This window comes from Delphinus delphis, chromosome 8, assembly GCF_949987515.2.
Source record: "Delphinus delphis chromosome 8, mDelDel1.2, whole genome shotgun sequence".
Classification (NCBI taxonomy): Eukaryota; Metazoa; Chordata; class Mammalia; order Artiodactyla; family Delphinidae; genus Delphinus; species Delphinus delphis.
In genome coordinates this window covers 25,688,279-25,716,147 of record NC_082690.1, presented here as the reverse complement: position 1 = coordinate 25,716,147, position 27,869 = coordinate 25,688,279, and the positions used below count along the sequence as shown (strand labels likewise).

At 37.5% G+C, this 27,869-nt stretch overlaps 1 protein-coding gene and 1 pseudogene across 1 annotated transcript in view; both read right to left on the bottom strand.

Moving 5' to 3' along the window:
- Positions 1 to 26,280, bottom strand: part of C8H11orf65 (chromosome 8 C11orf65 homolog) — an 89,831-nt gene extending 63,551 nt beyond the window's left edge. The window contains 1 exon segment of the mRNA XM_060017187.1: positions 26,200 to 26,280. Within this exon segment, the coding sequence (XP_059873170.1) occupies positions 26,200 to 26,280 (81 nt within the window).
- On the bottom strand, positions 23,881 to 24,621 carry LOC132428980 (large ribosomal subunit protein uL30-like; annotated as a pseudogene).
- Positions 26,281 to 27,869: the final 1,589 nt, after the last annotated feature.

The window sequence follows — 27,869 nt, the reverse complement described above, 5'->3', positions numbered from 1 at the left end:
GTCTGGGCTTAAGTGTTAGTAATTACTAGCTGTGTGATCCTGAACAAGTTGCTTAACCTCTATGATCAGTTTCTTATCTAAAATATGGGAATGACAGTACTATTTCATACAGCTATGGTTAGGAATAAATGAGCTAAAATTTGTAAAGCACTTAGAACAACTTCTGGCATAAAAAAGCACTCAATAAGTATCATCTATTATTGTCATTACAGAATCCTCCTCATTCCTGTGGTAATTCCACTGATTTACAAACCCTATCTACTTTTATTGTTAGTGCAAATTTAGTCAAACAACTGCAAGCAATTCTTCTATCTTGGAAAGCTATCTTTGGTAACCCTCTCCTACCTTATCCCTCCCAAAACCCTTAATAACTCTTGGTAAACATTCCCTGACCCCTCAGTTTGCTTATATTAAATCAAATCAAATAAATACAAGTCGAAGTAATCCATAATACTAATATGACAATTTGAAGTCCCATTGCAATTGCCTGTGGAAGATGGTGCAGCTCACCTCAACACGAATAATATTCTTTCTGAAAGGAAGATGTAATTTCTTAAGTAAAACCCCAAATTGAGTATCAAGAAAAATTTATGATGGTTTAAAATCTGAATAGTATCTTCTAAACTTGTAGATTATTGTATCAAACCACCCTCAAATTTAGTGACTTAAAGAAACAACTGCTTTCTGCGGGTTGACGGGGAACTTCTATTCTTGCTTGGACTCATGTATTTGGCTGTAGTCAGTTGCCAGATCAGCTGGAGATGGGTGATTTAATATGGTCTCACACATATATACTGGGTCTTCAGCTTGGATTGTTGGAACCTCTGTGATGGCTGGGCTTCTCTCTCCATACAGACTTTCAGTTTAGAGTTTCTTCACAGCATGTACATTTCAAAGTATGAGAGAGAGAGAGAGAGAGAGAGAGAGAGAGGGAAAGAGATGGAGAGAGGGAGGGAGAAAGAGACAGAGAGAGACAGTAGAAATTGCAAGGCTTCTCAAGGCCTTGTCTTGGAAGTCACACAGCATCACTTAGTTTGAATTCTATTGGTCAAACTCAGGACCTAGCAGGCCTCAGGAGGTCAAGTGCAAAGTGTAACCCATAGGAAGTTCCGTATATAATATACAGCCTCACTCAGGGGTAGCTCTGAAGAGAAATACTTACAGGGGACAGAACTTCAAGCAGCATACCTGTTGTATATTATGCCTGGAAGAAAAGATGGCCAGAGGTACAGATCTACAGATGGGCAATAACTGGTGGCTTTGCTGGATGGTCAGGGATTTGGAAATAACCTGGTTAGAAAGCTTTTGCGGAAGAGGTCAGACCCCTCCAAATGGGCACCAAGTGTGAAGACATTTGTGTCCCATGTCAATTCTCATCAAAGAGCAATCTCAGTAGAGAAGAATATTAATAATCAAGTAAGCAAGATGACCCATTCTTTGGAGTCAGTCAGTCTATTTCCCTAGCCACTGCTCTCCTTGCCCAATGGGCTCATGAACAAAGTGGCCATGGCAACAGGAATGGAGGAGTGGAGGTTATTCGGGCTCAGCAAAATGGATTTTTATGCACTATATCTGGCTACAACTACTGCTGAGTGCCCACTGTGCCAAAGCAGAGACCAACACTGAGCCCCTGATATGGCATCACTCCTTGAGGGAATTAGCCAGCTTCTTGTGGCACATTGATTAGTTGGAACACTTCCATTATGGAAAGGGTAACACTTGATTCTCATTGGAATTGATAATTTACACTCCTGGGTACAAAATATTTCTACAAAAACCACTATCTGTGTACCTTCAAAATGTTTTATTCACTTGTCATTATATTCTGCATAGAATTGCTTCTGATCAGAGAACTTGCTTCAGAGCAAACGCAGCGCATCAATGGGCCTATGCTCATGAAATACACTGACATTACCTTGTTCCCCATCACCCTAAAGCACTTGGCCTGGTGGAATGGCATTTTGGAGACTCAGTTACAGTTAGAGTTCCACTGACAACACTTTTCAGGCTACAGTGATGTCCTTCATGTTATAGAATATGATCTGAATCTATGCCAGCCAACATTTATGAGTTTGAAAATTAAAGGGTGGAAATGAAAGTGGCTCCCTCTCAATATTATCTCTAATAATCCACTAGTGAAAATTTTGCTTCCTTTCCTTGTACCTTTGGGTTCTGTGGATATAAAGGCCTTAGAACCCACAGGAGAAAGGCTTCCACCAAGGTACACACCAACAGTTACATTAAAACGGAAGCTGATACTGTCACCTGGCCATTTTGAGTTCCTTATGCCAGTGAACCACCACACCAAAAAAAATGAGGGGACCTTATAATTGGGAAAATAAAGAGTCTGTATAAGTCAAAGAGGGGACAGAAGAGTCAACACCAGAGTGATGTGATGTGAGACATACTTGGTAGGTCATTGCTGGTTTTGAAAATGGAAGGAGACCATGAGCCAAGGAATGTGGGCAGCCACTAAAGGCTGGAAAAGACATGAAAACAAATTCTTCCCTAGAGCTTCCAGAAAGAATGCAGCATTGCTGACATCTTGATTTTAGCCCAGTGAGATCCATTTCAGATTTTGGCCTCCAGAATTGTATGATAATAATTTTTTGTTGTTTAAAGCTACTAAGGTTTTGGCAGTTGTTATAGCAGCAGTAGGAAATAAATATAAGTGCTTAACCTTGTATCTAGTATTTATATGACAAGATATCATAGGTGGAGTATGACTCAGCAGGAAGAGAAATAAAAATGATTGAAAGATAAATAAAATTACTTTGGGGAAGAGGATTAGTTTGTTTTAATCTATATGAGGGATAGTTGTATCATGTTAGGTGGAAGCATAATTTTAATATTGACATTATTTGGAAGTTAAATATGGTTAGAAGAAGTAAGTATGCTAGGGTAACAAGGCATGGACTCTGCTGGATTATTCTATTGTCAACTTATTCAAGCAGGACAAAAAATGAAAATGACACATAGGCACATCGAATTTAAACTGCTAAATACAAAACATAGAGGCAATTTAAAAGCATCCAGACAATAAAAGACACATTACTTTCAGAGTTGAAAGAGTAAAACTGGTCCTTGATTTTTTTTTTAACAGAAACCATGGAATCCAGAATAGAATGGAATGTCATATTTAAGGTGCTAAGGGGGAAAAAAAAACACAGAACGTGACAACTTAGATTTCTATCATGTTGATAATATTCTTCAAAAACAAAAGTGAAATAAAGATGTTTTCAGACAAACAAAAGCTGAAAGAATTTTTCACAGGAGATCTGCCCTACGACAACTACTGTAGGGAATACCTTATGTTGCAGGAAAGTAATACCATAGGGAAACACAGAACTGTAGGGAGGAATGAAGGTCCCTGGAAGGTGTAAATATCTGGAGAAATAAAAATGAATACTGAACGTATGGACACCAAGGGGAGAATGTGGGGGGTGAGGTGGGATGAATTGGGAGATTGGGACTGACATATATACACTAATATGTATAAAACAGATAACTAATAAGAACCTGCTGTATAGCACAGGGAACTCTATTTCATTTCACTGTACAGTAGAAACTAACACAACATTGTAAAACAACTATACCCCTATTAAAAATAAATAAATAAATAAAAAATGAATACTGAAATTAAAGGAGACATAAATAAATGGAAAGACATACTGTGTTCATGGATTGGAAGACTTAATATTGGTAAGATGAAAATATTACCCAAAGTGATCTACAGATTCAGTGCAATCCCTATCAAAATTCCAATGTCACTTTTAAAAGACATATAAAAGTACATTCTAAAATTCATGTGGAATCTCAAGGGCCCCCAAATAGCCAGACACATCCTGATGTCAATACTTGCTACAAAACAGTTTGGCATTGGCATTAGGACAGACATAAGACAAATGGAATGAATAGAGAACCCCAAAATATACTCCTACATGTATAATTGACTTTGACAAGGGTGCCAAGATTATTAATGGGGAAAGGACAGTCTTTTCAACAAATGATGCTGGGAAAACTGGATATCCACATACAAAATAATGAAATTGGACATTAATGCAAAGTGGATCAAAGGCCTAAAAATGAGAGCTGCAACCTAAAACTCTTAGAAGAAAATAAAAGAGAAAAGCTTCATGACATTGAATTTGGCAATGATTTATTGGACATTACCCTGCAAGCACAGCAACTAAAGAAAAACAAGGGTAGAGTGGACTATATCAAAATTTAAAACTTTTGCGTGGCAGAGGACACAGTCAAGAGGCTGAAAGGGCAATCCACAGAATGGAAGAAAATATTTGCAAAGCAGATATTCGATAAGGGGTTAATATCCAAAATATGTAAAGAACTCCCACATCACAACAATAAAAACAACAAATAACTCAATTCAAAAATGGGCAAAAGTCTCAAATACTCATTTCTCCAGAGAAATTTACGAATGGTCAATAAATACATAAAAAGATGCTCAACATCAATAGTCATAAAGGAAATCAAAATCAAAATCACAATGAGATACAACTTCACATCCATTAGGATAGCTATCATAAAAAAATAGAAAACAGGTTTTGGCAAGAGTGTAGAGAAATTGGAAACTGTGTGCATTGCTAGTGAAAATGTAAAATGGTGCTGCCACAATGGAAAACATTTTGATCATTCCTCAAAAATTTAAACATAGAATTGCAATATGATTCAGTACTTCCACTTCTAGATATGAACCCGAAAGAATTGAAAGAGGTACTCAAACAGATACTTATACAACAATTTTCATAGTAGCATTATTCACAATAGCCAAAATGTGTAAACAACCCAAGATCTGTTAAAAGGGAGTGGATAAACAAAATGTAGTATATAAATGCAATGGAATATTATTCAGCCTTTAAAAGGAATGAAATTCTGATGCATGCTATAAATTAGATGAAACTTGAAAACATTATACTAAATGAAATAGCAGAGACAAAAGGACAAATGTACTTATACAAACTACCTAGAATAGACAAATTCATGGATACAGAAAGTAAAATAGAGGTTACCATGGCCTAGGGGGCAGTGGAGGATGGAGAGTTATTGTTTAGTGGATACAGGAAGTTCTGTTTGAGATTATGAAAAAGTTCTAGAAGTGGATAGTGGAAATGGCTACACAACGTTGTAAATGTAATTAATGTCACTAAACTGTACACCTAAAAGTGGTTATTATGGTAAATTTTATGTTATGTATATTTACCACAACAAAAAGTAAATACTAATTGTTTAAGGCAATAAAAATAATGTCTTCTTATATTTAAAACAAAAATGTAAGTGAAAACTGACAACAAATAGCACAAAAGGGAAAGACGATAAAGGGAGTTAACCCATTTTAAGATTCTTGCATTGTTCTGGAAAGGGTAAAAGTACTAACTTAATGTAGGCATTAATTAGTCAAGGACGCATATTGTAAACTCTAAGTTACCCCATTAAGATAATATGTAACTGTTATGGTAATCTACTGCTGTGTAGCAAACTACCCCCAAAACTTAGTGATGTAAAACAACCACCATTTTATTATGCTCACAATTATGGGTTGCAAATTATGGTAGGGCAGAGTAGGGATGTCTGGTCTCACTTCCACAGTGATTGAGACTTCATCTGAGATGGATTACAAAGCTGGGAATGGCTGGGATGACTCAAGTGGGGCCCTATGTCAGGGGCCTCAATTCTAGCTATCAGGCTTGTTTCTTGGTTCTTTTTCTGTTTTATCTGCTGGGGAAGGAATATTGAAAATGGCTTTTTCAGTTATGTATCTTGTAAGCGGGATGGAATAGCTGATAAATCTGGGGATGGCCAATCACCAATCTCTGTAGACAGCCTTTCCATTAGGCTAGCTTGGCATGGCAGTTTCAGGGTTGTTGTACCTTGTGGCTGGCTTCATCTAGAATGAGCATTCCATGACACAGACATGGATACTGCAATGTTTCTTTTTTATGGCCACACCACATGGCTTGCAGGATCTTAATTCCCTGACCAGGGATTGAAACTGGGCCGCCTGCAATGCTTTTTTTTTTTTTTTTTTTCTTTTTAAGCTGGGCACTGTCTTTATTTTTATTTTTTTAACATCTTTATTGGGGTATAATTGCTTTACAATGGTGTGTTAGTTTCTGCTTTATAACAAACTGAATCAGCTATACATATACATATATCCCCATATCTTCTCCCTCTTTCATCTCCCTCCCACCCTCCCTATCCCACCCCCAAGTTGTCACAAAGCACCGAGCTGATCTCTCTGTGCTATGTGGCTGCTTCTTACTAGCTATCTATTTTACATTTGGTAGTACATATAAGTCCATGCCAATCTCTCACTTGGTCCCAGCTTACCCTTCCCCCTCCTCATGTCCTCAAGTCCATTCTCTACATCTGCATCTTTACTCCTGTCCTGCCCCTAGGTTCTTCAGAACCACATATATATACATACATATATATGTGTATATATGTACATATATATGTGTATATATATATATATGCATATATATATATTTTTTAGATTCCATATATATGTGTAAGCACACAGTATTTGTTTTCTGCTTTCTGACTTAGTTCACTCTGTATGACAGACTCTAGGTCCAGCCACATCACTACAAATAACTCAATTTTGTTTCTTTTTATGGCTAATATTCCATTGTATATATGTGCCACATCTTCATTATCCATTCATCTGTCGATGGACACTTAGGTTGCTTCCATGTCCTGGCTATTGTAAATAGAGCTGCAGAGAACATTGTGGTACATGACTCTTTTTGAATTATGGTTTTCTCAGGGTATATGCCCAGTAGTGGGATTGCTGGGTCATACGGTAGTTCTATTTTTAGTTTTTTAAGGAACCTCCATACTGTTCTCCATATTTATTACCTAAGCTTAGAGGTCCCAGTATGTCATGTTCTATTTTATTGGTTTTAGTGGTAAAGCAAGCCTATAATAGCCTAAATAAAAGGAAGAAGATTGCCCCTAACCTCTCAACAGAAAGAGTAGCAAATAATTTATGAACATCTTAAATCAATCAAAATAACCAAAAATTAATGCAGAAGAAAATAATGATATATTAAAATCATTTAAATAATACAAAGAAATGGGAAACAGGAAAAATATATGAAAAACAGATGATAAGTAGAAAAGCAACAGCAATATGGTAGACTTAAATTAAACAAATACCATAATTATAATAAATATAAATGATCTAACCATGCTAATTAAAAGACAATGATTATTTAAGACTAACCAAAATTAGATCCAGCTCTGTATTATTTACAAAGGATGCAAAAAGTTAGAAAGTAACAGAATAAGAAAATATACCATGCAAACACTAACCAAAATTAAACTAGGGTAACTTTATCAATACAAAATAAAATAGACTTTAAGGCAAAAATTTTGGAAAATATAAGAAACAATATTTCATATTGATTAGGTTCGACTCAACAATAAGGTGTAACCATCTTGAGCTGATATGTACCTAACAACATTACTTCAAAATATGTAAAGCTAACATTAACACAATTACCAGGAGTATAAATGAATCCCCAATCATAATGGAAAACTTTAACCTACTTTTCTCAAGCACTGATAGAACAAATAGGCAAAAAATTAGTAAGTCTCCTGCTATAGACTAAATATTTCTGTCTCTCCAAAATTCATATTGAAATTCTAACCCCCAAGGTGATGGTAGGAGGAGGCTGGACCTTTGGGAGATGATTAGGTCATGAGGGTAAAGCCCTCATGAATGGGATTAGTGCCCTTATAAAAAAGGGCTCAGTCAGATGAATGGATAAAGAAGATGTGGTAAATACATACAATGGAATATTACTCAGTCATAAAAAGGAATGAAACTGGGTCATTTGTAGAGATGTGGATGGACCTAGAGACTGTCATATAGAGTGAAGTAAGTCAGAAAGAGAAAAACAAATATCATATATTAACGCATATATGTGGAATCTAGAAAAAATGGTACAGATGAACTGGTTTGCAAGCCAGAAATAGAGACACAGATGCAGAGAACAAATGTATGGACACAAAGCAGGGACAGCGGGGGGGCGGGAGTTGGTGGTGATGGGATAAATTGGGAGATTGGGATTGACATATATACACTAATTTGTATAAAGTAGGTAACTAATAAAACTAATTTAAAAGAAAAAAAAAGGGCTCAGAGAGATCACTCATCCCTTCCAACATGTGAGGACATAACAAGAACCAGGAAGCAGGTTCTCAACAGATACCAAGTCTGCTAGTGCCTTGATTTTGGACTTCCTAGCCTCCAGAACTATAATAAATAAATTTCTGTTGTTTATAATCCACCCAGCCTATAATAGTTTGTTATGGCAGCCCGAACAGACTAAGACAGCTACAAAAGATTTGAAAAACATAATTAACTAACTTGACCTAACCAATAGAAGAATACATTTTTTTCTCAAGATCACATGGAACATTTATCAAAATAGAATTTTTCTGTACCAAGCAAGTTTTGAGTTATTAAAACCATTTAAAGTATGTTGTCTGGCTGCAGTGGAATTAAAGCAGAAATCAATAATAAAAAGATAACTAGAAAATTCCTAAATATTTGGTCATTAATCAATGTGGCTCTAAATAACCCATGAGCCAAAAAATTACATTGGGGCTTCCCTGGTGGCGCAGTGGTTGAGAGTCTGCCTGCCAATGCAGGGGACACGGGTTCGTGCCCCGGTCCGGGAAGATCCCACATGCCGCGGAGCAGCTAGGCCTGAGCCTGCACGTCCAGAGCCTGTGCTCCACAACGGGAGAGGCCACAATAGTAAGAGGCCCGCATACCACAGAAAAAAAAAAAAAATTACATTGAAAATTATGAAATATTCCAAGCTGAGGTAATAATTATATGACGTATCAAAACCTGTGTGGATAAATCTAAAGAAATGCTGAAGGGAGAACTTTAATAGGTCAAAATACATATACTATAAAAAGAATAAAAGTTGAAAATCTAAGATCTAATTTTCCATCCCAAGAACTTTGAAAAAGAACAGCAAATAAAAGCCCCAAAATGAAAGAAAAAACAACAAAGATAAGTTTGGAAATCAATGAAATAGAAAATAGAGTTAAAATAGAGAAAACCAACAAAGCCAAAGAACAGTTTTTTTTAAAAGATTAATAAAATTGATAAACTCCTAGAAATGCAGATGTAGAGAAATGAAGAGAAAACACTTATTAACAATACCACTACAAGTCTTACAGACATTAAAAGGATAATGAAAGGAGATTGTAAACAAATTTTGGCTAAAATAGATTTGACAATTTAAACAAAATGGACAAATTCCTTAATTTAAATCAAATCCACAACAAGATGTCACTTCAAGCCTGTTAGAATGATTATTATCAAAAAACCAAGAAATAACAAGTGCTGGCAAAGAAGTGGAGAAAAGGGAACGCTTCTGCATTGTTTGTATGAATGGAAATTGGTTCAGCCAGTATGAAAAATGGTATGGAGATTCCTCAAAAAATAAAAAGTAGAACTACCATGTGATCTAGCAACTCCACTTCTGGGTATTTGTTCGAAGAAAACAAAAACACTAATTCAAAAAGATATATGCACCCCCATGTTCATTGCAGCATTATTTTCAATAGTCAAGTATGGAAACAACCTAAGTGCTCATTGATGGATAAATGGATAAAGAAGATGTGGCATATATATACACGTACATATATGTGTATATATATATATATATATATAACAGAATACTATTCAGCCATAAAAAATAACAAAATCTTTCCATTTGCAACTACATGGATGGAATTTGAGAACATTATGCTGAGTGAAATAAGTCAGAGAAAGACAAACACCATATGATCTTACTTATGCATGGAATTTAAACAACAACAACAATAAGCTCGTAGACAAAAAGAACAAAATGATTATTGCCAGAGGTGGGGGATGGGGGGTGGGAGAAATAAATGAAGGGGGTCAAAAGGTACAAACTTCCAGTTATAGCATAATTAAGTCATGGGGTGTAATGTAAAGCATGGTGAATTATAGTTAATTGTATTGTATTGAATATTTGAGAGTTGCTAAGAGAGTAAATCTTAAAAGTCTTCAACACAAGAAAAAAATTTTTTGTAACTATCTATGGTGACAGATGTTACCTGGACTTATTGTGGTGATTATTTCACAATATATACAAATTTTGAATGATTATGTTGCCCACTTGCAATTAATATAATGTTATATGTCAATTATACCTAAATAAAAACAAACAAAATGGACAAATTCCTTGAAAAAGTAATTTATCAAAATGGGTACAAGAAGAAGCACACATCTGAATAGTCCTGTATTATTAGAGAAATGGAACTCATAGTTAAAAACCTTTCTATATGGAAAACTCCTAGCACACATGGCTTTGCTAATGCGTTATTCCAAACATTTATAGAAAAAATAATACCAATCACACAAACTCTTAGAGATAATGAAAAAGAAGAAAAACTTCCCAATTCCTTTTAGGAGACCAGCATAATACTGATACAAAACCTGGCAAGGACATTACAACAAAGAAAAATTGAATTTAAAAATAAATATGCAGAAAATCCTAAGCCAATGCTTAGCAAATCAAATCCAGGATATACCAAAAGGGTAACAATCAGGATGAAGTGGAGTTTATTCCAGGAATACAAGGTTGGTTTGACATTTGAATGTCAATGAATGTAATTTACCATGTAAAGAGAATGAAGGAGACCATATGACCATTTAGGAGCAGCAAAAACATTTGATCAAATTCAATACCCAGAGTTTTCATAAAAACAAGAATAAAAATCTTAGCAAATGAGGAATTAAGTTAACTTCCTTAAACAGATAATGAGTTTCTACAAAAAAATACAGATAACAGCTTACAGTGGAATATTATATGCCTTCTCTCTGTGTTCAGGAAAAAGAAAAGAATGTCCATAATTCTTTTGAGTATTGTGCTGGAGGGTCTAGTCAGTGCAAAAAAGCAAGAACAAGAAATAACAAGTATAAAGTTTGCAAAGGAAAAATGAAAGTCATCATGCAAAGATGACATGATTATGTGGAAAATCTGAAAGATACTCAGCTATCAAAAACAATGAATTCATGCCATTTGCAGCAACATGGATGGATCTAGAGATTATCAAACTAAGCAAAATAAGTCAGAAAGAGAAAGACCAATACCATATGATATCACTTATATGTGGAATCTAAAATTCAATATAAATCAACATATCTACAAAACAGAAACAGACTCACCTATATAGAGAACAGACTTGTGGTTGCCAAGGGGGAGGTGGGGTAGGGGAGGAAAGGAATGGGAATTTGGGTTTAGCAGAGGCAAACTATCATATATAGGATGGATAAACAACAAGGTGCCACTGTATAGCACAGGGAAGTATATTCAACATCCTGTGACAAACTATAATGGAAAAGAATATGAAAAAGAATATATATATGTATAACTGAGTCACTTTGCTGTATAGCAGAAATTAACACAACACTGTAAATCAATTATACTTCAATAAAATCTAAAAAAAATCTGAAAGGACCTATTAAAAAGCAATTAGAAATAATAAATGTATATTTAGTCAGTATATAAAAATAAATATTTATATAAACTAGAAATGAACAGTTAGAAAATAAGATTTAATAAATAACACCACTTACTTTAGCATAAAAAGCCAAATAACCTAGAAATCAAATGAAAGATGTATAAGACTTCTGCACTATAAACTACAAAACATTATGGAGAGGAATTAAAGAAGATATAAATAAATGAAGAGATACACCATGTTAAAAAAACCCGTGAGCATAGTAAGATATTAGTTCTCCCCAAACTGATCAATTGATTTAATGCAATCCCAATTATAATGCCAACAAAATTTTTTTAGAAATTAAAACAAGTTGATTCCAATGTTTACACGGAAATGCAAAAGTCCTAAAATAGGTAAAATAATCTTGAAGAACAAAGTTAGAGGACTCTATTAACATATATCCACTCTTATTATAAAGCTACAGATTAAGACAATGTGGTGTTAACCCAAATATAGACAAAATAATCCAATGCAACAGAGTAGAAACTATAGAAACAGTTCACATATATGATTTCATGACTTTACAAAGGCACCACTGCAATTTATTGTGGAAAGATGGTATTTTTCAATAAAAGATACCTGGTCATTTGATTATCCATAAGGAAAAAAATGACCTTTGTCCCTGTTATCATACACAAACATTAGTTGGAGATGGATACCAGATCTCAATGTGAAACTAAACAACTAAGCCTCTAGAAGAAACATAAGGAAAATATCTTCTGACTTTGGGTTAAACAAATATTTCTAACTCCCCCGCATCTTTATTGAGACATAACTGACATATAACATTGTGCAAATTTAAGGTATACAACATGATGATTTGATCTACATATATAGTGAAATGATTACCACAAAAATTTAGTTAACACATCCTTCACCTCACATAATTACCATTTACTGTGTGAGTGGTAAGAATTTTAAGATCTACTCTCTTAGCAACTTTCAATTATTCAACACAATACTGTTAACTAGAGTCACCATGCTGTACATTACATTTCTAGAACATATTAATCTTATAACTGGAAGTTTGTACCCTTTGATGATCTCCGCTCATCCCTCCCCTACACCCCCACCACCCCTTCTAGCAACAATGTACCCCCTATATCTAAGAGTCCAGGGTTTTTTTGGTTCCACATATAAATGAGAGCATACATTATACAGAATTCATCATTCTCTGCCTGACTTATTTCACTTAGCATAGTGCCCTCCAGATCCATTCATGTTGTTACAAATGGCAGGATTTCCTTCCTTCTCATGGTTGAATAATATTCCGTTATAAATAATATTAATATGCTATACTAATATTAAATGTTTATATATAATATCTTCACATAATATAATATATAATATATAAAACATTATCACATTTTCTTTATCCATTCATCTGTCAACAGATACTTAGGTTGTTTCTATGTCTTGGCTAGTGTAGATATGCTGCAATGAACATGGGAGTGCAGCTGTCTCTTTGAGGTAGTGATTTCATCTCCTTCAGAAAAATATCCACAAGTGAAATTGCTGGATCATATGGTAGTTCTATTTTTTATTTTATTTTTTGAGTAATGTCCATGCTGCTTTCCATAGTGGTGGTACCAGTTTACATTCCCACCAAGAGTGTACAAGATTCCCTTTTATCCACATCCTCGCCGGCACTTATCTCTTGTCTTTTTGATGGAGTCTGCTGTTGGAATTCTTTAGCTCAGTTTTTTTATTATTCAGATCTAGGATGTCTTTTTGGCTTTTTGGAGGATAGCTTTTATTTCTTTGTTGAGCTTCTCACTTTGTTCATGTACTGTTTTCCCAATTTCATGTAGTTGTCTGTCTACATGTTCTTGTAGTTCCATGAACTTCCTCAAGAGGATTATTCTGAATTCTTTGTTAGACAGTTCACAGACCCATACTTTGAGTAAATTATTGGAGCTTTATTAGTTTCTTTTGGTGGTGTCATGTTTACTTTGGTATCTGTGCATCTGAGTAAGTGGTCTTTTCTTCCAGACTCTAGAGGTTCCCTTCAGCAGAGAAAGACCTTCATCAGTTAGCTCAGCTTGGGGTACTGGATGGGTCATCTGGTAGCATCCATGGGCAGGTGGAGGTTTGTTATTGGGGTGTCTATTTGGGTGAGGTCACTGCCCATGTTCTGAGGTGGGCATGATGGCTTACTTACTTTCAGGCAGGACTACTAGCTGGGCTCTGCAATCACCTCTGGTTAGGTGAAGTCATAGGCTGTGTTCCCTGGCAGGGAGGTGCCACTGGCTGGACTCTGCAACTAAGCAGGGCTGCAGGCTGGGCTCTGCAATCACTCCTGGTTGGGTGAGGCCTCAGGATGTGCTCCCTTACCAGATGGTGCTGCTGGCCAGACTTCATGTTCGGGCAAAGCTACAAGCAAGGCTTTGTGGTTGGATGCAGCCACAGGCTGTGTTCTGTGATCAGGTAGGGCCATAGGCTTTGCCCCAAAGTTGGGCAAGGCTGTAGGCTGGGTTTTGTGATGGAGTAAGCTGCTGGGTGTGCTCCTCTGTTGGAGGTGGTCACTGGCCAGGCTCTCTAGTTGGGCAGGGCCTCCAGTTATATCATGCAGTTGTGGGGGGTCTAGAGACTGTGCTCCTTGGTTGGATGGGGTCACTGTCCAGGGACCCTAGCTGGGTGGGACCATAGGCTATGCTCTGCAATTGGGTGGAGTCACTGGCTAGGCTCCCTTTAGCTACAGTTTTTTAAAAGGTCTTTTTAAAAATAAATTTATTTATTTATTTTTGGCTGCGTTGGGTTTTCGTTGCTGCGTGCGGGCTTTCTCTAGTTGCGGCGAGCAGGGGCTGCTCTTCCTTGCGGTGCATGGGCTTCTTCTTGCAGAGGCTTCTCTTGTTGTGGAGCACCGGCTCTAGGCGTGCAGGCTCAGTAGTTGTGGCTCACGGGCTCTAGAGCGCAGGCTAGTAGTTGTGGCACATGGGCTTAGTTGTTCTGCGGCATGTGGGGTCTTCCCGGACCAGGGCTCAAACCTATGTCCCCTGCCTTGGAAGGTGGATTCTTAACCACTGCACAACCAGGGAAGTCCCTGGCTACAGTTTGTACTCAGTAATTAGGCAAAGCCATAGGCTTGGATCTGTTTCTGGGCTTCGTGACTGGCTAGGCTTCCTGGTTGGGCAGGACTGAAGACTATGCTCATAAATCGGGTGGGGCTGCGAATTTGCTTCCTTGCCTAAGTGGGGCCATAAAACAGTTTCTGTAGTTAGTAAAACCTGTTGGTTTGGGACCCATATCAGGTAGAACTGCCAACTGAGCTCCCTGGCCAGATGGGGCCACTGGCTCAGCTCTGCAGATGGGCAGAGCCTGGCTGAGATCTCTGCTCAGGTATTGCTGTAAGCGGTAATGCAAACTGCCAAGATCTGAGCACAGGTTGCTGTCAGCCATGCCCCTCTTTTCTCTGTCTCTATCAAATCCCCAGTGGTCGAGCCCTGCAGATTCCCCCAGTGATCCCCATGAGGCAAGACCTGAGTACACCTCCCAGGAAACGTCCTGGAACACTGGGGGACCTGGACTTTTGACACCATCTTGATGACAGTACCTTCTACATAAACACTTCTTAAATGGACACAGACAGCACTAACCGTAAAGAACAAATGATAAACTGGATCTTATTAAAATTAAAGACTTATCAAAAACACCTTTAAGAGGGAAGTGAGGTACCCTGGAAGATGATATTTTATATTGCAATAAAGGATTTGTATTCAGGATATTTGAAAAACTCCTCCAAGTGAATATTGACAAGGGAGAGGTGATGGAACTTGGGGATTTGAATACTGCAAGATATGTGAAGAAAAGGATAGGGATATTTATATCCTCATCATATATAATAAGGAGTCAAGTGATCCTTTGTTAGCATGATGGAACAAGAAACAAAAGTCTTTAAAGCAGCAAGGTAAGAAACAGAGGAATTAAAACAATGACATGATACTGAGGGGGGAGATAAGCAGGGTTTTGGAGGATAAGTAAGGTAAATTCTTAATCATCTTTGCAGAAAGTCAACAGATCACTTCTAAAGTTGATAAGTAAAATATAATAAGCATATTATTTAGAAGCATGGAACTAGTGACTAGAAGATCTAAAACAAAAAGTTAGATAAAAGTGGTTGCTTTTAGAGTATGAAGGTGGAAGGTAGTGAGATGGGGTAAAGACTTGCTTTTTAGTGTAAGTTCTTTTACATTATTTTAAAGAAGTACACAAAGTACTTTGATAAAAATATCTTAAATTACAGAAAAAACTGCATTCACATTACTACGACTATGCAAATTATTCAATTACAGGGCCACATAATATGCTAAAACTATGCATCTTTATTTAGAAGTCACCCTCTGGGCCACTTGAAGTAGAATGTATCTAGAATCAAGATCAAATGTACTGAGTGAAGTAAGTCAGAAAGAGAAAAACAAATACCGTATGCTAACACATATATATGGAATCTAAAAAAAAAAAGGTTCCGATGAACTTAGGGGCAGGACAGGAATAAAGACGCAGACTTAGAGAATGGACTTGAGGACATGGGGAGGGGGAAGGGTAAGCTGGGACGAAGTGAGAGTGGCATTGACATATATACACTACCAAATGTAAAATAGCTAGCTAGTGGGAAGTAACCACATAGCACAGGGAGATCAGCTCCATGCTTTGTGACCACCTAGAGGGGTGGGATGGGGGGGTGGGATAGGGAGGGTGGGAAGGATATGCAAGAGGGAGGGGATATGGGGATATATGTATACGTATAGCTGAATCACTTTGCTATACAGCAGAAACTAACAACATTGTAAAGCAATTATACTCCAATAAAGATATTAAAAAAAATCAAATTATTCTCTTTACATAGAGGTTAGAAATATATTAATTTGCCTTATATTTGAACCATGACTTTCATGGTTAGTTGTTTTTCGGAGTTTCTAACCTCTTTTTATTTTTTATTTTATCTATTTTTTTGTGGAATCTAAAAAAAAAAAAAGATACAAATGAATGTAGTTATCAAACAAAAACAGACTCAAAGACATAGAAAACAAACTTATGATTACCAAAGGGGAAGTGGGGGGAGGGATAAATTAAGAGCTTGGGATTAACTGATACACACACTACTCTAGATAAAATAGATAACCAACAAGGACCTACTGTATAGCATAGGGAACTATGCTCAATATCTTGTAATAAACTATAATGGAAAAGGATATATTTATATAACTGAAAAACTTTGCTGTACACCCAAAACCAACACAACATCGTAAATCAACTACACTTCAACAAAAAATTTCAAAAAACATCTACCACTTCTGTGCAAAGTTTGAGGGTCCTTAGAGTTTGGTGTGCTGCCTGACAATTTACAAGGGTCTTGAAAATCTGCTAGTTTTTCTTTCTTTTTTTTTTTTTTTTGAGGTACGCGGGCCTCTCACTGTTGTGTCCTTTCCTGTTGCGGAGCACAGGCTCCGGACGCACAGGCTCAGCGGCCATGGCTCACGGGCCCAGCCGCTCCGCGGCATGTGGGATCTTCCCGGACCAGGGCACGAACCCGTGTGCCCTGCATCGGCAGCCAGACTCTCAACCACTGCGCCACCAGGGAAGCCCGAAAATCTGTTAGTTTTGAGTGAAACCTAAGAAAGAGAAGTCTCTCTGGATGGTCCAGGGCTTCAGTGCAAGTGATAACATTAGTTGGCCCTTTAGGGCTGAGTAAAAACAATGACAAATGGAATTGTGATGGTGGTTCATGATGATCTGTGAAACCTATACTACTGTATGAATCACAGAAGAAACATTCAGGGTTTGGGAGCAATGCTCTATCATCATTGGGTAAGTATTCTGTATGACACACTTTTTATCTTACATCTGGACTCTGCTGGATTCTAGTTATTTAACATGATCTTCCATAAAGTAAGTTTTGTGTTATTCTACCTGGCAAAGTACTCTGGCCAATTGAGATGCTGGCTGAACATCAGTGAACATAGTGAGCAGTAGGTGGGATCAGCTGCAGCAACAAGGAATGTAGTCTCTACACAAACTTTTCTCTTGATTTTTTAATTGTAATAGTTATTTTAATTAATTTATCTCCTCTTTCCCTTATATTTCTACCAATTTTATATTGGTAGTGTTTGTGGTGATAAAGGTAGCATTATTTCAAAGTTTTACAATATTTAAATGGAATACCAACAAAGAACAAAAGGGAATATCAACCCATAAAGTTCAGACATTTTGCCAGATTAAAAAAAAAATTTTAAAGATCTTTATTGGTGTATAATTGTTTCACAATACTGTGTTAGTTTCTGTTGCACAACAAAGCGAATCAGCCACATGCATACACATGTCCCCATATCCACTCCCTCTTGAGCTTCCCTCCCATCCTCCCTATCCCACCCCTCTAGGTCATCGCAAAGCACCAAGCCGATCTCCCTGTGCTATGCTGCTGCTTCCCATGAGCCAACTATTTTACATTTGGTAGTGTGTATATGTGGATGCTACCCTCACTTCGCCCCAGCTTTGCCCTCCCACCCCATGTCCTCAAACCCATTTTCTATGTCTACCTCTTTATTCCTGCCCTGCAACTAGGTTCATGAGTACCATTTTTTTTTTTTTTTAGATTCCATACATATGCGTTAGCATATGGTATTTGTTTTTCTCTTTCTGACTAACTTCACTCTGTATAACAGACACTAGGTCCATCCACCTCACTACAAATAACTCAATTTCATTTCTTTTTATGGCTGAATAATATTCCATTGTATATATGGGTCACATCTTCTTTATCCATTCATCTGTTGATGGACATTTAGGTTGGTTCCATGTCCTGGCTATTGTAAATAGTGCTGCAGTGAACATTGTGGTACATGTCTCTTTTTTTTTCCTGCGGTACGCGGGCCTCTCACTGTTGTGGCCTCTCCTGTTGCGGAGCACAGGCTCCGGACGCACAGGACCAGCGGCCATGGCTCACGGGCCCAGCCGCTCCACGACATAAAGGATCTTCCAGGACCGGGGCACGAACCGGTGTCCCCTGCATCGGCAGGTGGACTCTCAACCACTGCGCCACCAGGGAAGTCCACATGTCTCTTTTTGAATTATGGTTTTCTCTGGGTATATGCCCAGTAGTGGGATTGCTGGGTCATATGGTAATTCTATTTTTAGTTTTTTAAGGAACCTCCATACTGTTTTCCATAGTGGTTGTATCAATTTACATTCCCACCAACAGTGCAGGAGGGTTCCCTTTTCACCACACCCTTTCCAGCACTTATTGTTTCTAGATTTTTTGATAATGGCCATTCTGACTGGTGTGAGGTGATACCTCATTGTAGTTTTGGTTTGCATTTCTCTAATAATTAGTGATGTGGAGCATCTTTTCATGTGACTCTTGGCCATCTGTATGTCTTCCTTGGTGAAATGTCTATTTAGGTCTTCTGCCCATTTTTACCCTGGATTGTTTGTTTTTTAGATATTGAGTTCCATGAGCTGTTTGTATATTTTGGAGATTAATCCTTTGTCTGTTGTTTCATTTGCAAATATTTTCTCCCATTCTGAGGGCTGTATTTTCATCTTGTTTATGGTTTCCTTTGCTGTGCAAAAGCTTTTAAGTTTCATAGGTCCCATTTGTTTATTTTTGTTTTTATTTCCATTACTCTAGGAGGTGGGTCAAAAAAGATCTTGCTGTAGTTTATGTCAAAGAGTGTTTTTCCTATGTTTTCCTCTAAGAGTTTTATAGTGTCTGGTCTTACATTTAAGCCTTTAATCCATTTGGAGTTTATTTTTGTGTATGGTGTTAGGCAGTGTTCTAATTTCATTCTTTTACATGTAGCTCTCCAGTTTTCCTGGCACCACTTATTGAAGAAGCTGTCTTTTCTCCATTGTATGTTCTTGCCTCCTTTGTCATAGATTAGGTGCCCATATGTGCATGGATTTATCTTTGGGCATTCTATTCTGTACTGTTGATCTATATTTCTGTTTTTGTGCCATTACCATACTGTTTTGATTACTGTAGCTCTGTGGTATAGTTTGAAGTCAGGGAGCCTGATTCCTCCAGCTCCGTTTTGCTTTCTCAAGATTGTTTGGTTTTGCGGGGTCTTTTGTGTTTCCATACGAATTTTAAAATTTTTTGTTCTAATTTTGTGAAGAATGCTGTTGGTAGTTTGATAGGGATTGCATTGAATCTGTAGATTGCTTTGGGTAGCATAGTCATTTTCACAATATTGATTCTTCCAATCCAAGTACATGGTATATTTCTCCATCTGTTTATGTCATCTTTGATTTCTTTCATCAGTGTTTTATAGTTTTCTGAGTATAAGTCTTTTGCCTCCTTAGGCAGGTTTATTCCTAAGTATTTTATTCTTTTTGTTGCAATGGTAAATGGGAGTGTTTCCTTAATTTCTCCTTCTGATTTTTCATTGTTGGTGTATAGGAATGCCAGAGATTTCTGTGCATTAATTTTGTATCCTGCAAGCTTACCAAATTCAGTGATTAGTTCTAGTAGTTTTCTGGTGACAACTTTAGGATTTTCTACTGTCGATTTCTCCTTCCATGGTTGTTAGCATTTGCCTTATGTATTGAGGTGCTCCTATATTGGGTGCATAAACATTTATAATTGTTATAGCTTCTACTTGGATTGATCCTTTGATCATTATGTACTGTCTCTCCTTATCTCTTGTAACAGTCTTTATTTTAAAGTCTATTTTATCTGATATGAGTGTTGCTACTCCAGCTTTCTTTGGATTTCCATTTGCATGGAATATCTTTTTCCATCCCTTCACTTTCAGGCTGTATGTGTCCCTAGGTCTGAAGTGGGTCTCTTGTAGACAGCATATATATGGATCTTGCTCTTGTATCCATTCAGCCAGTCTGTGTCTTTTGGTTGGAGCATTTAATCCATTTACATTCAAGATTATTATCGATATGTGTGTTCCTATTCCCATTTTCTTAATTGTTTTGGGTTTGTTTTTGTGGGTCTTTTTCTTCTCTTGCATTTCCCACTTAGAGAAGTTCCTTTAGCATTTGTTGTAAAGTTATTTGGTGGTGCTGAATTCTCTTAGCTTTTGCTTGTCTGAAAAGCTTTTGACTTCTCCATTGAATCTGAATGAGATCCTGCTGGGTAGAGTAATCCTGGTTGTAGGTTTTTCTCTTTCATCACTTTAAGTATATCCTGCCACTCTCTCTGGCCTGCAGAGTTTCCACTGAAAAATCAGCTGATAACCTTATGGGGATTCTTTTGTATTTTATTTTTTGTTTTTCCCTTGCTGATTTTAATATATTTTCTTTGAATTTATTTTTTCTTAGTTTGATTAACATGTGCCTTGGTGTGTTTTTCCTAGGGTTTATCTTGTATGGGACTGTCTGTGCTTCCTGGACTTGGGTGACTATTTCCTTCCCATGTTAGGGTAGTTTTCAACTATAATCTCTTCAAATATTTTCTCAGACCCTTTCTTTTTCTCTTCTTCTTCTGGGACCCCTATAATTTGAATGTTGGTGTGTTTATTGTTGTCCCAGAGGTCTCTGAGACTGTCTTCAATTCTTTTCATTCTTTTTTCTTTATTCTGTTCCTTGGCAGTTATTTCCACTATTTTGTCTTCCAGCTCACTTATTCATTCTTCTGCCTCCGTTATTCTGTTATTGATCTTTCTAGTGTATTTTTCAGTTCAGTTATTGTGTTGTTCATCTCTGTTTGTTTGTTCTTTAGTTCTTGTAGATCTTTGTTAAACATTTCTTGTATTTTCTCAATCTGTGCCTCCATTCTATTTCTGAGATTCTGGATCATCTTTACTATCATTACACTGAATTCTTTTTCAGGTAGATTGCCTATTTCCTCTTCATTTATTTGGTCTTGTAGGTTTTTACCTTGCTCCTTCATCTGTGACATATTTTTTTGCCATCTCTCTCTCTCTTTTTTTTTTTTTTAAATGAGTGGGATTGCATTCCTGTCTTACTAGTTGTTTGGCTGAGGTTTCCAACACTGGAGTTTGTAGGCTATTGTGTAGAGCTGGGTCTTGGTGCTGAGATGAGGAGCTCTGTGAGACCTCACTCCAGTGAATATTCTCTGGAGTCTGAGGTTCTCTGTTAGTCCAGTGGTTCAGACTTGGAACTCCCACCATAGGAGATTTGGCCCAGCTCCAGGCTCATGAACCAAGATCGTGCAAGCCACCTGGGTGGCAAAAAAAAAAAAAAAAAAAAAAAAAGCAACAACAAGGTAAAAAATAAAATTAGACTAGGAAACTAACAGATATGTTAGGAAGAATATAAAAATAAAAATATAGATGAATCAGAAACCAGAAGGTACATTAGTACCACAATAATAAAAAAGAGGAGGGAAAAGGGAGGGGAGGCGAAGGCCTTGGCTGTGGAGCGGGGGGCTTAAGCAACTGCAAGTTTCGGGTGGTGGGTGGGGCCAATGCTCAGGACCTACAGGACTGGAAAAGGCCCTGGGGGCTGTGGGGAGTGGGGCTTAGGTTCAAGGAACAGAAGGGGTCCAGGCACGGCAGGGGACCTCACCTGGGAGCCCAGCAGGCTTCCTGGGCTTGAGTGGGCCAGGCAATCGCTCTCTGGTCCTCTCCTGCTCTTCTCAGAGAGTCCCTCCTGCCTGCCTCTCCTGATCTCCCCAGCTTCTGGGGTGCTGATCCCGTCTGGACTCCACTTCTCCTCACCCCTTCAGTCCCCCTATGTCCTACTGGTTCACTTTGGGGTTCCTCCCATCTCCTTGGGTGTCAGAGTCTCCCACCAGTAGCTGGCAGTCACCCCAGTTGTGGGGAGATGTTAACTCCACATCTTCCCACACCACCATCTTGACTCCACCTCCCTCTAATGTCTTTTTAAATCCAGCTTCTCAGTCATACCTTCTATTGCGTGGTGTACTATTTAGTCTCCAGATACAACCTTCCTAGAGCCATTCAACATAATGATCTAAGCTAAATTGATTACCATTTTTATTTCCTTCAGATTCTGTTATTTCTTTTTCTTTTCTTTCTGTTTCTACATCATTGGTTTTCCTTAAATGTCAGGTGATTGTCCATTAGTAGTGACAAATGAAGGTCTGTGTCAATTTTTCTAGGGAGCTAGTGTAAGTATCCTGTGCTTTTGTGTAAGTCTCTGGTTTTCCACTGTTCACACTCATGAATGGGAAGATTGCCTTGGGCCTTTGTGAAGTGGGTTAATGAACAGACTTTCTTAGAGGAAGTATGGTCAGGTAGCCAGCAATAACACAAGGCATCTCTCAAATACTAAAATTAAGAGGGTTTTACTGTGGAGTACCAAATCCATGCTAGAACTAGCTTTCCCAGATGGTTCACGTAAATTTTTTAAAGAGATAATCCTTCAGGGTTTGTTTCTTTTTGGTGGGGGGGATGCTGTGCTACTGCACAGCATATGAGATCTTATTTCTCTGACCAGGGATTGAACCTGCACCCCCTGCATTGGAAGCGCAGAGTCTTAACCACTGGGCTGCCAGGGAAGTCCCTTGTTTTTTTTTTAATTTTTACTTATGTTGTGTTATAGTTGATTTACAATGTTGTGTTAGTTTCAGGTGTACAGCAAAGTGGATCAGTTATACATATATCCATTCTTTTTCAGCTTCTGATTTGGGTTTTAAGAAGAGGACTGATCATCAGGGAAACCAGAAAATTCCATCTTGAAGCCCAGCAGAAATAAATGGTGGGCATTTCCCTGAGTCATAAATGACACAGGGGCTCAGCAATCTACCACCATGTTCTTAACAGGAAACACTCCATTTGGCTGGGGAAAGGGTCCATCTGTCTCACAGATCCAAGAGTAGGTTAAAATTCTGAGCTAGAGAAAAGAACTAAGCCAATTGCAGGCAAGGATAAGGAAGTTACCAGATACACCTAGGGACAGCCACGTCTGAGAGCTTGCCAAGCTGTCACTGAAGTTAGAACATGGACTCACAGCAGAGAGCATTATTTTTGTGTGCTTCTTTCCAATTGTATTTCAAGTTCTTTCCAAAACAAGGCTCTGGGCTCGGTTCACTGCTGTCCTGTATTCATGCTTGGGTATTCATTCACCAACATTAAACCCCAGGATAGAAGATGTGATAAAACAGGACTCCTTTCTCCATGGAGTGAATCTTTGCTGGTTTCAGTGGTGGATGGTGGTCATCACAGAAGACACACAGGAAATTTTCCTTGGAACTGAGGTGGGATGAAAACTGCCTGCTGTGAACATCATCGTCTTTTTCCTGACCTTTTACCTCCAGTTTCTGAAGATAGAGCAGAAAATAATCTTCCTTGAAGATAATGGGTAACAATTCCATAAAACAAAAACACATGCTTCCAATGCACTGTGCTTTCAGATATTCTGGGTTTAGTTCAGCTGCCAGATGAGTCGATTGATGCATTCACCTTGATAACCAGGTGAGCCCACTTCCTTGAGGAAGCCCCCTCTATTCTTGGTAGCACAATAGGCTACTTAGAGTTGCAAAGGGCACAAGAACCCTGAGATCACCTGAAAATCCTTCCCTGGGAAGGCAACTCCATGAATGAGGTCTTCCAAGCAAACGACACCAAACTTCCCCAGGTGCTCCCCAATCACTGTGTTGTCTGTCAGTGTGACGATTTTATTCTTGACCTTGGCTTGTCCACATTTAAAGATGAGTTCCTGAACAGACTTCAGATTTGCAAATCCCCAGGTCACATAAGTTTCCACTATATGAAGTGCTTTTATGGTTTAAGGGGTTACTTTCATAAAGACATCACTGAAAATCTTATTCAGGCCAAGTCTTGCAATGGTCCTCTGCACCAGTAAACTCACCCCATTAATCATTTGGATGTGTACAACAAAGACTAAGGAGTGTTTATCTGGCACTTCCAAGCCACGAGGTTTCACTTCTCGTCTGAGTCGCACCCTGTCACGTAGTTGCCACCAGGACTCATGTAGGAACCATTCTAGTTGCTTAAACTTGAGTTTTTCTCCTTTCCTCTGCTCCTTCCTTTGCAAAAGCACCTGCTTTGCCTGGGTGGCTTTGAGGGTCTGATAAGCCTTCCTCTTTTTCAGGAGATTTTCTGGAACCAAAGGGATCTTTTTTATTGGCTCTACCTCTGCCATCTTTCCAAAGCTGTGGGCTACTCTGGGTTTGTTTCTCTTATATGCACAATGGTAAATATCCATCTACCAGTAGATTTTTGACTAATGATAAATAACCACCTGCCTATAGCTTTGGGTCTTGAAGTGACAGTGCAGACAACTGGCACAGCTGTTCCATGTACAGACCTTCAATTAACCCTATTGTCTATAGTCATTCTCCTTTTAGCCTTTTTAAATTGCTAAATCCTAATTGACGTCCTTTCTAGGGTTCCAATGACAAACGAGCTATCTCATTAGTGCCCCTTTAAGGTATGTATAGGCAAGTCTTCTACATAGATATGTCCAACAGGATACTACCATTTATTTTTGGTATGAGATAAAATTTCCTATTTGCTCATGAACTCCCTTCTCTCTGTTATGGGTTAACTTTCTATACATTGTCACTTCAGTTGGGTTCTAGAAGGATAGAAAGTGAAAATGTGTGTTCAGTCTACCATCTTGTTAAAATACACACACACACGTTTGTTTATGTACATGGCTTCTCTACTGAAGCTCCTTAAACACAAGAATGTATTGTAAAATGCCTAGCACAGTGTCAGGAACATAACAGGTGTTCAAAGGTATGTGGCTGATTGGATTTGAATGTGGGAGAGAAGAATTACAAATGACAGAAAAGCTTAAGCCGAGATGACAAGTATGCTGTTAGAGACCAACAAAGGAATAGTAGATTTTAAAGGAAATTCTTTTTTTTTTAGTGTTGGAAATCAATAGTTGTGCCCCAGCATAGGCAAATAATGGAAATTATTTTTCAAGACATCATTAACTGATATAAAGGTACTTTTGTGTGCTAGAAAGAGAGCCATACCACTTCACACACAGAGTGTTGATGCTATCCTAGAGAAAAGAGAGAAGTCATTTCACCTCTTGGCTCTCACCTAACCCAGTAAATCAAATTGGAATATTTCTTATTGGATAAGGAGACTAATTCTACTCAGACTAGAGCATGGTGAAAAACTACTACATTAATCCAGATATACTTTACGTCCTCAAGAGTAGGTACTGAATAAATATTAAATGAGTGAATGTATCCCTAACACTTGCTCACAAACCTGATTCCAGAGTCAAGATATAAAATGTTTAGAGGTGAAAGCCAAATAAGCCAATTAGTGATACTTTTGCTCATAGTAGCCATTATCAAAGTGCCTGGCCCAGATCAGAAACTCAATAAATATTAGTGAGGTTAATAAGATAATTAATTAATGCTAATTTTTTGAAACTTAAAAAAAGTCTACTTATAAAGCAAAGGGTGGTATACAACTCTTTAATATACTAAAAGCTGTTGAATTGTATACTTTATTATTTTTTAAAGTCTTTATTGAATTTGTTACAATATTGCTTCTGTTCCATGTTTTGGTTTTTTGGCCACAAGGCACGTGGGATCTTAGTTCCCCAACCAGGGATCAAACCCACACCCCCTGCATTGGAAGGCAAAGTCTTAACCACCGGACTGCCAAGGAAGTCCCTGAATTGTATACTTTAAACAGGTGAACTATATCAATTACATCTCAATAAAGCTGCAAAAAACCGAAATAAACTCACAAGGAAACTTTTCCAGGCCTTCTGAATGACTCTGGCAGCTCTATCTCTCTTTGTAAATTCTGATTCCTGTTTCCAAGCCATGCAAAAGTCCTAAAAGAGAATAAGCAAAGGAGTATATTTTAAATTAATTTACATACTCCATTATGAAACTGTCACTAGAACTCAATGAAAATCAAATAGAAATTATAAAGGAAATAATGAAAATGATATTTGATATCAAAATAACTATAATAAAAATTAAAATTGACACCTATAATTGATAGCCTAATATGTTCCAATTTGTCTCTTTTTTATTGAAGTATAGTTGATTTACAATATTATATTATTTTCATTATTTTTAAAGATTATACTCCATTTAATGTTATTACAAAACAATGACTATATTTCCCTGTGCTGTACAATATCCTTGTTGCTTATCTATTTTATTCATAGTAGTTTGTATCTCTTAATCCCTTATTCCTATCTTGTCCCTCCCCTTTTCCCACTCTCCACTGGTAACCACTAGCTTGTTCTCTATATCTGTAGGACTGTTTCTGTTTTATTATATACATTCATTTGTTTTAGCTTTTAGATACTCTATGATAACATAGAGTATTTGTCTTTGTCTGACTTTTTCACTAAGCATAATACTCTCTAGGTCCATTCACATTATTGCAAATGGCAGAATTTCATTCTTTTTTACAGCTGAGTAATATTCCATTGTATATATACATACCGCATCTTCTTTATCCATTCATCTGTTGATGGATACTTAGATTGCTTCAATATCTTGGCAATTGTACATAATGCTGCTATTAACATTGGGGTTAATATATCTTTTTGATTTGTGTTTTCATTTTCTTTGGATATATACCCAGCAGTGGAATTGCTGGATCATATAATAGTTCTATTTTTAGTTTTTTGAGGAAGCTCCATACTGTTTTCCACATTTGCTGCACGAATTTACACTCCCACCAACAGTATATGAGGGTTCCCTTTTCTCCACATCCTTGTCAATGTTTGTTACTTGTAGACTTTTTGATGATATTCTGACAGATGTGAGGTAATATCTCATAATTTTGATTTGTATTTCTCTAATGACTAGCAATGCTGAACATCTTTCCATGTGCCAGTTAGCCACCTGTATGTCTTCTTTGGAAAAATGTCTATTCGGGTCTTCTGCCCATTTTTAAATTGGATTTTTTTTTTGATATTGAGCTGTATGTGCTGATTACATATTTTGATTATTACCCCTATTCTTCATACCATTTGCAAATATTTTCTCCCATTCTGTAGCTTGTCTTTCTGTTTTGTTGATGGTTTCTTTTGTTGTGTGAAAGCTTTTAAGTTTAAGTAGGTCTCAGTTGGGGTGTTTTTTGCTTTTATTTCTTTTGCCTTAGGAGAATGATCCAAGAAAATATTGTTATGATTTTATCTAAGTGTGTTCTGCAAATCTTCTCTTCTAGGAGTTTTATGGTTTCAGGTTTTACATTTAGGTCTTTAAACCACTTTGAGTTTTTGTATATGGTGTGAAGGAATGTTCTAATGTCATTGTTTTATATGTGGCTGTCCATTTTTCCCAAAACCACCTGCTGAAGAGACTGTCTTTTCTTCATGTATATTCTTGCCTCCTTTGTTGTAAATTAATTGACTGTAGGTGTGTGGGTTTATTTCTGGACTCTCTATTCTCT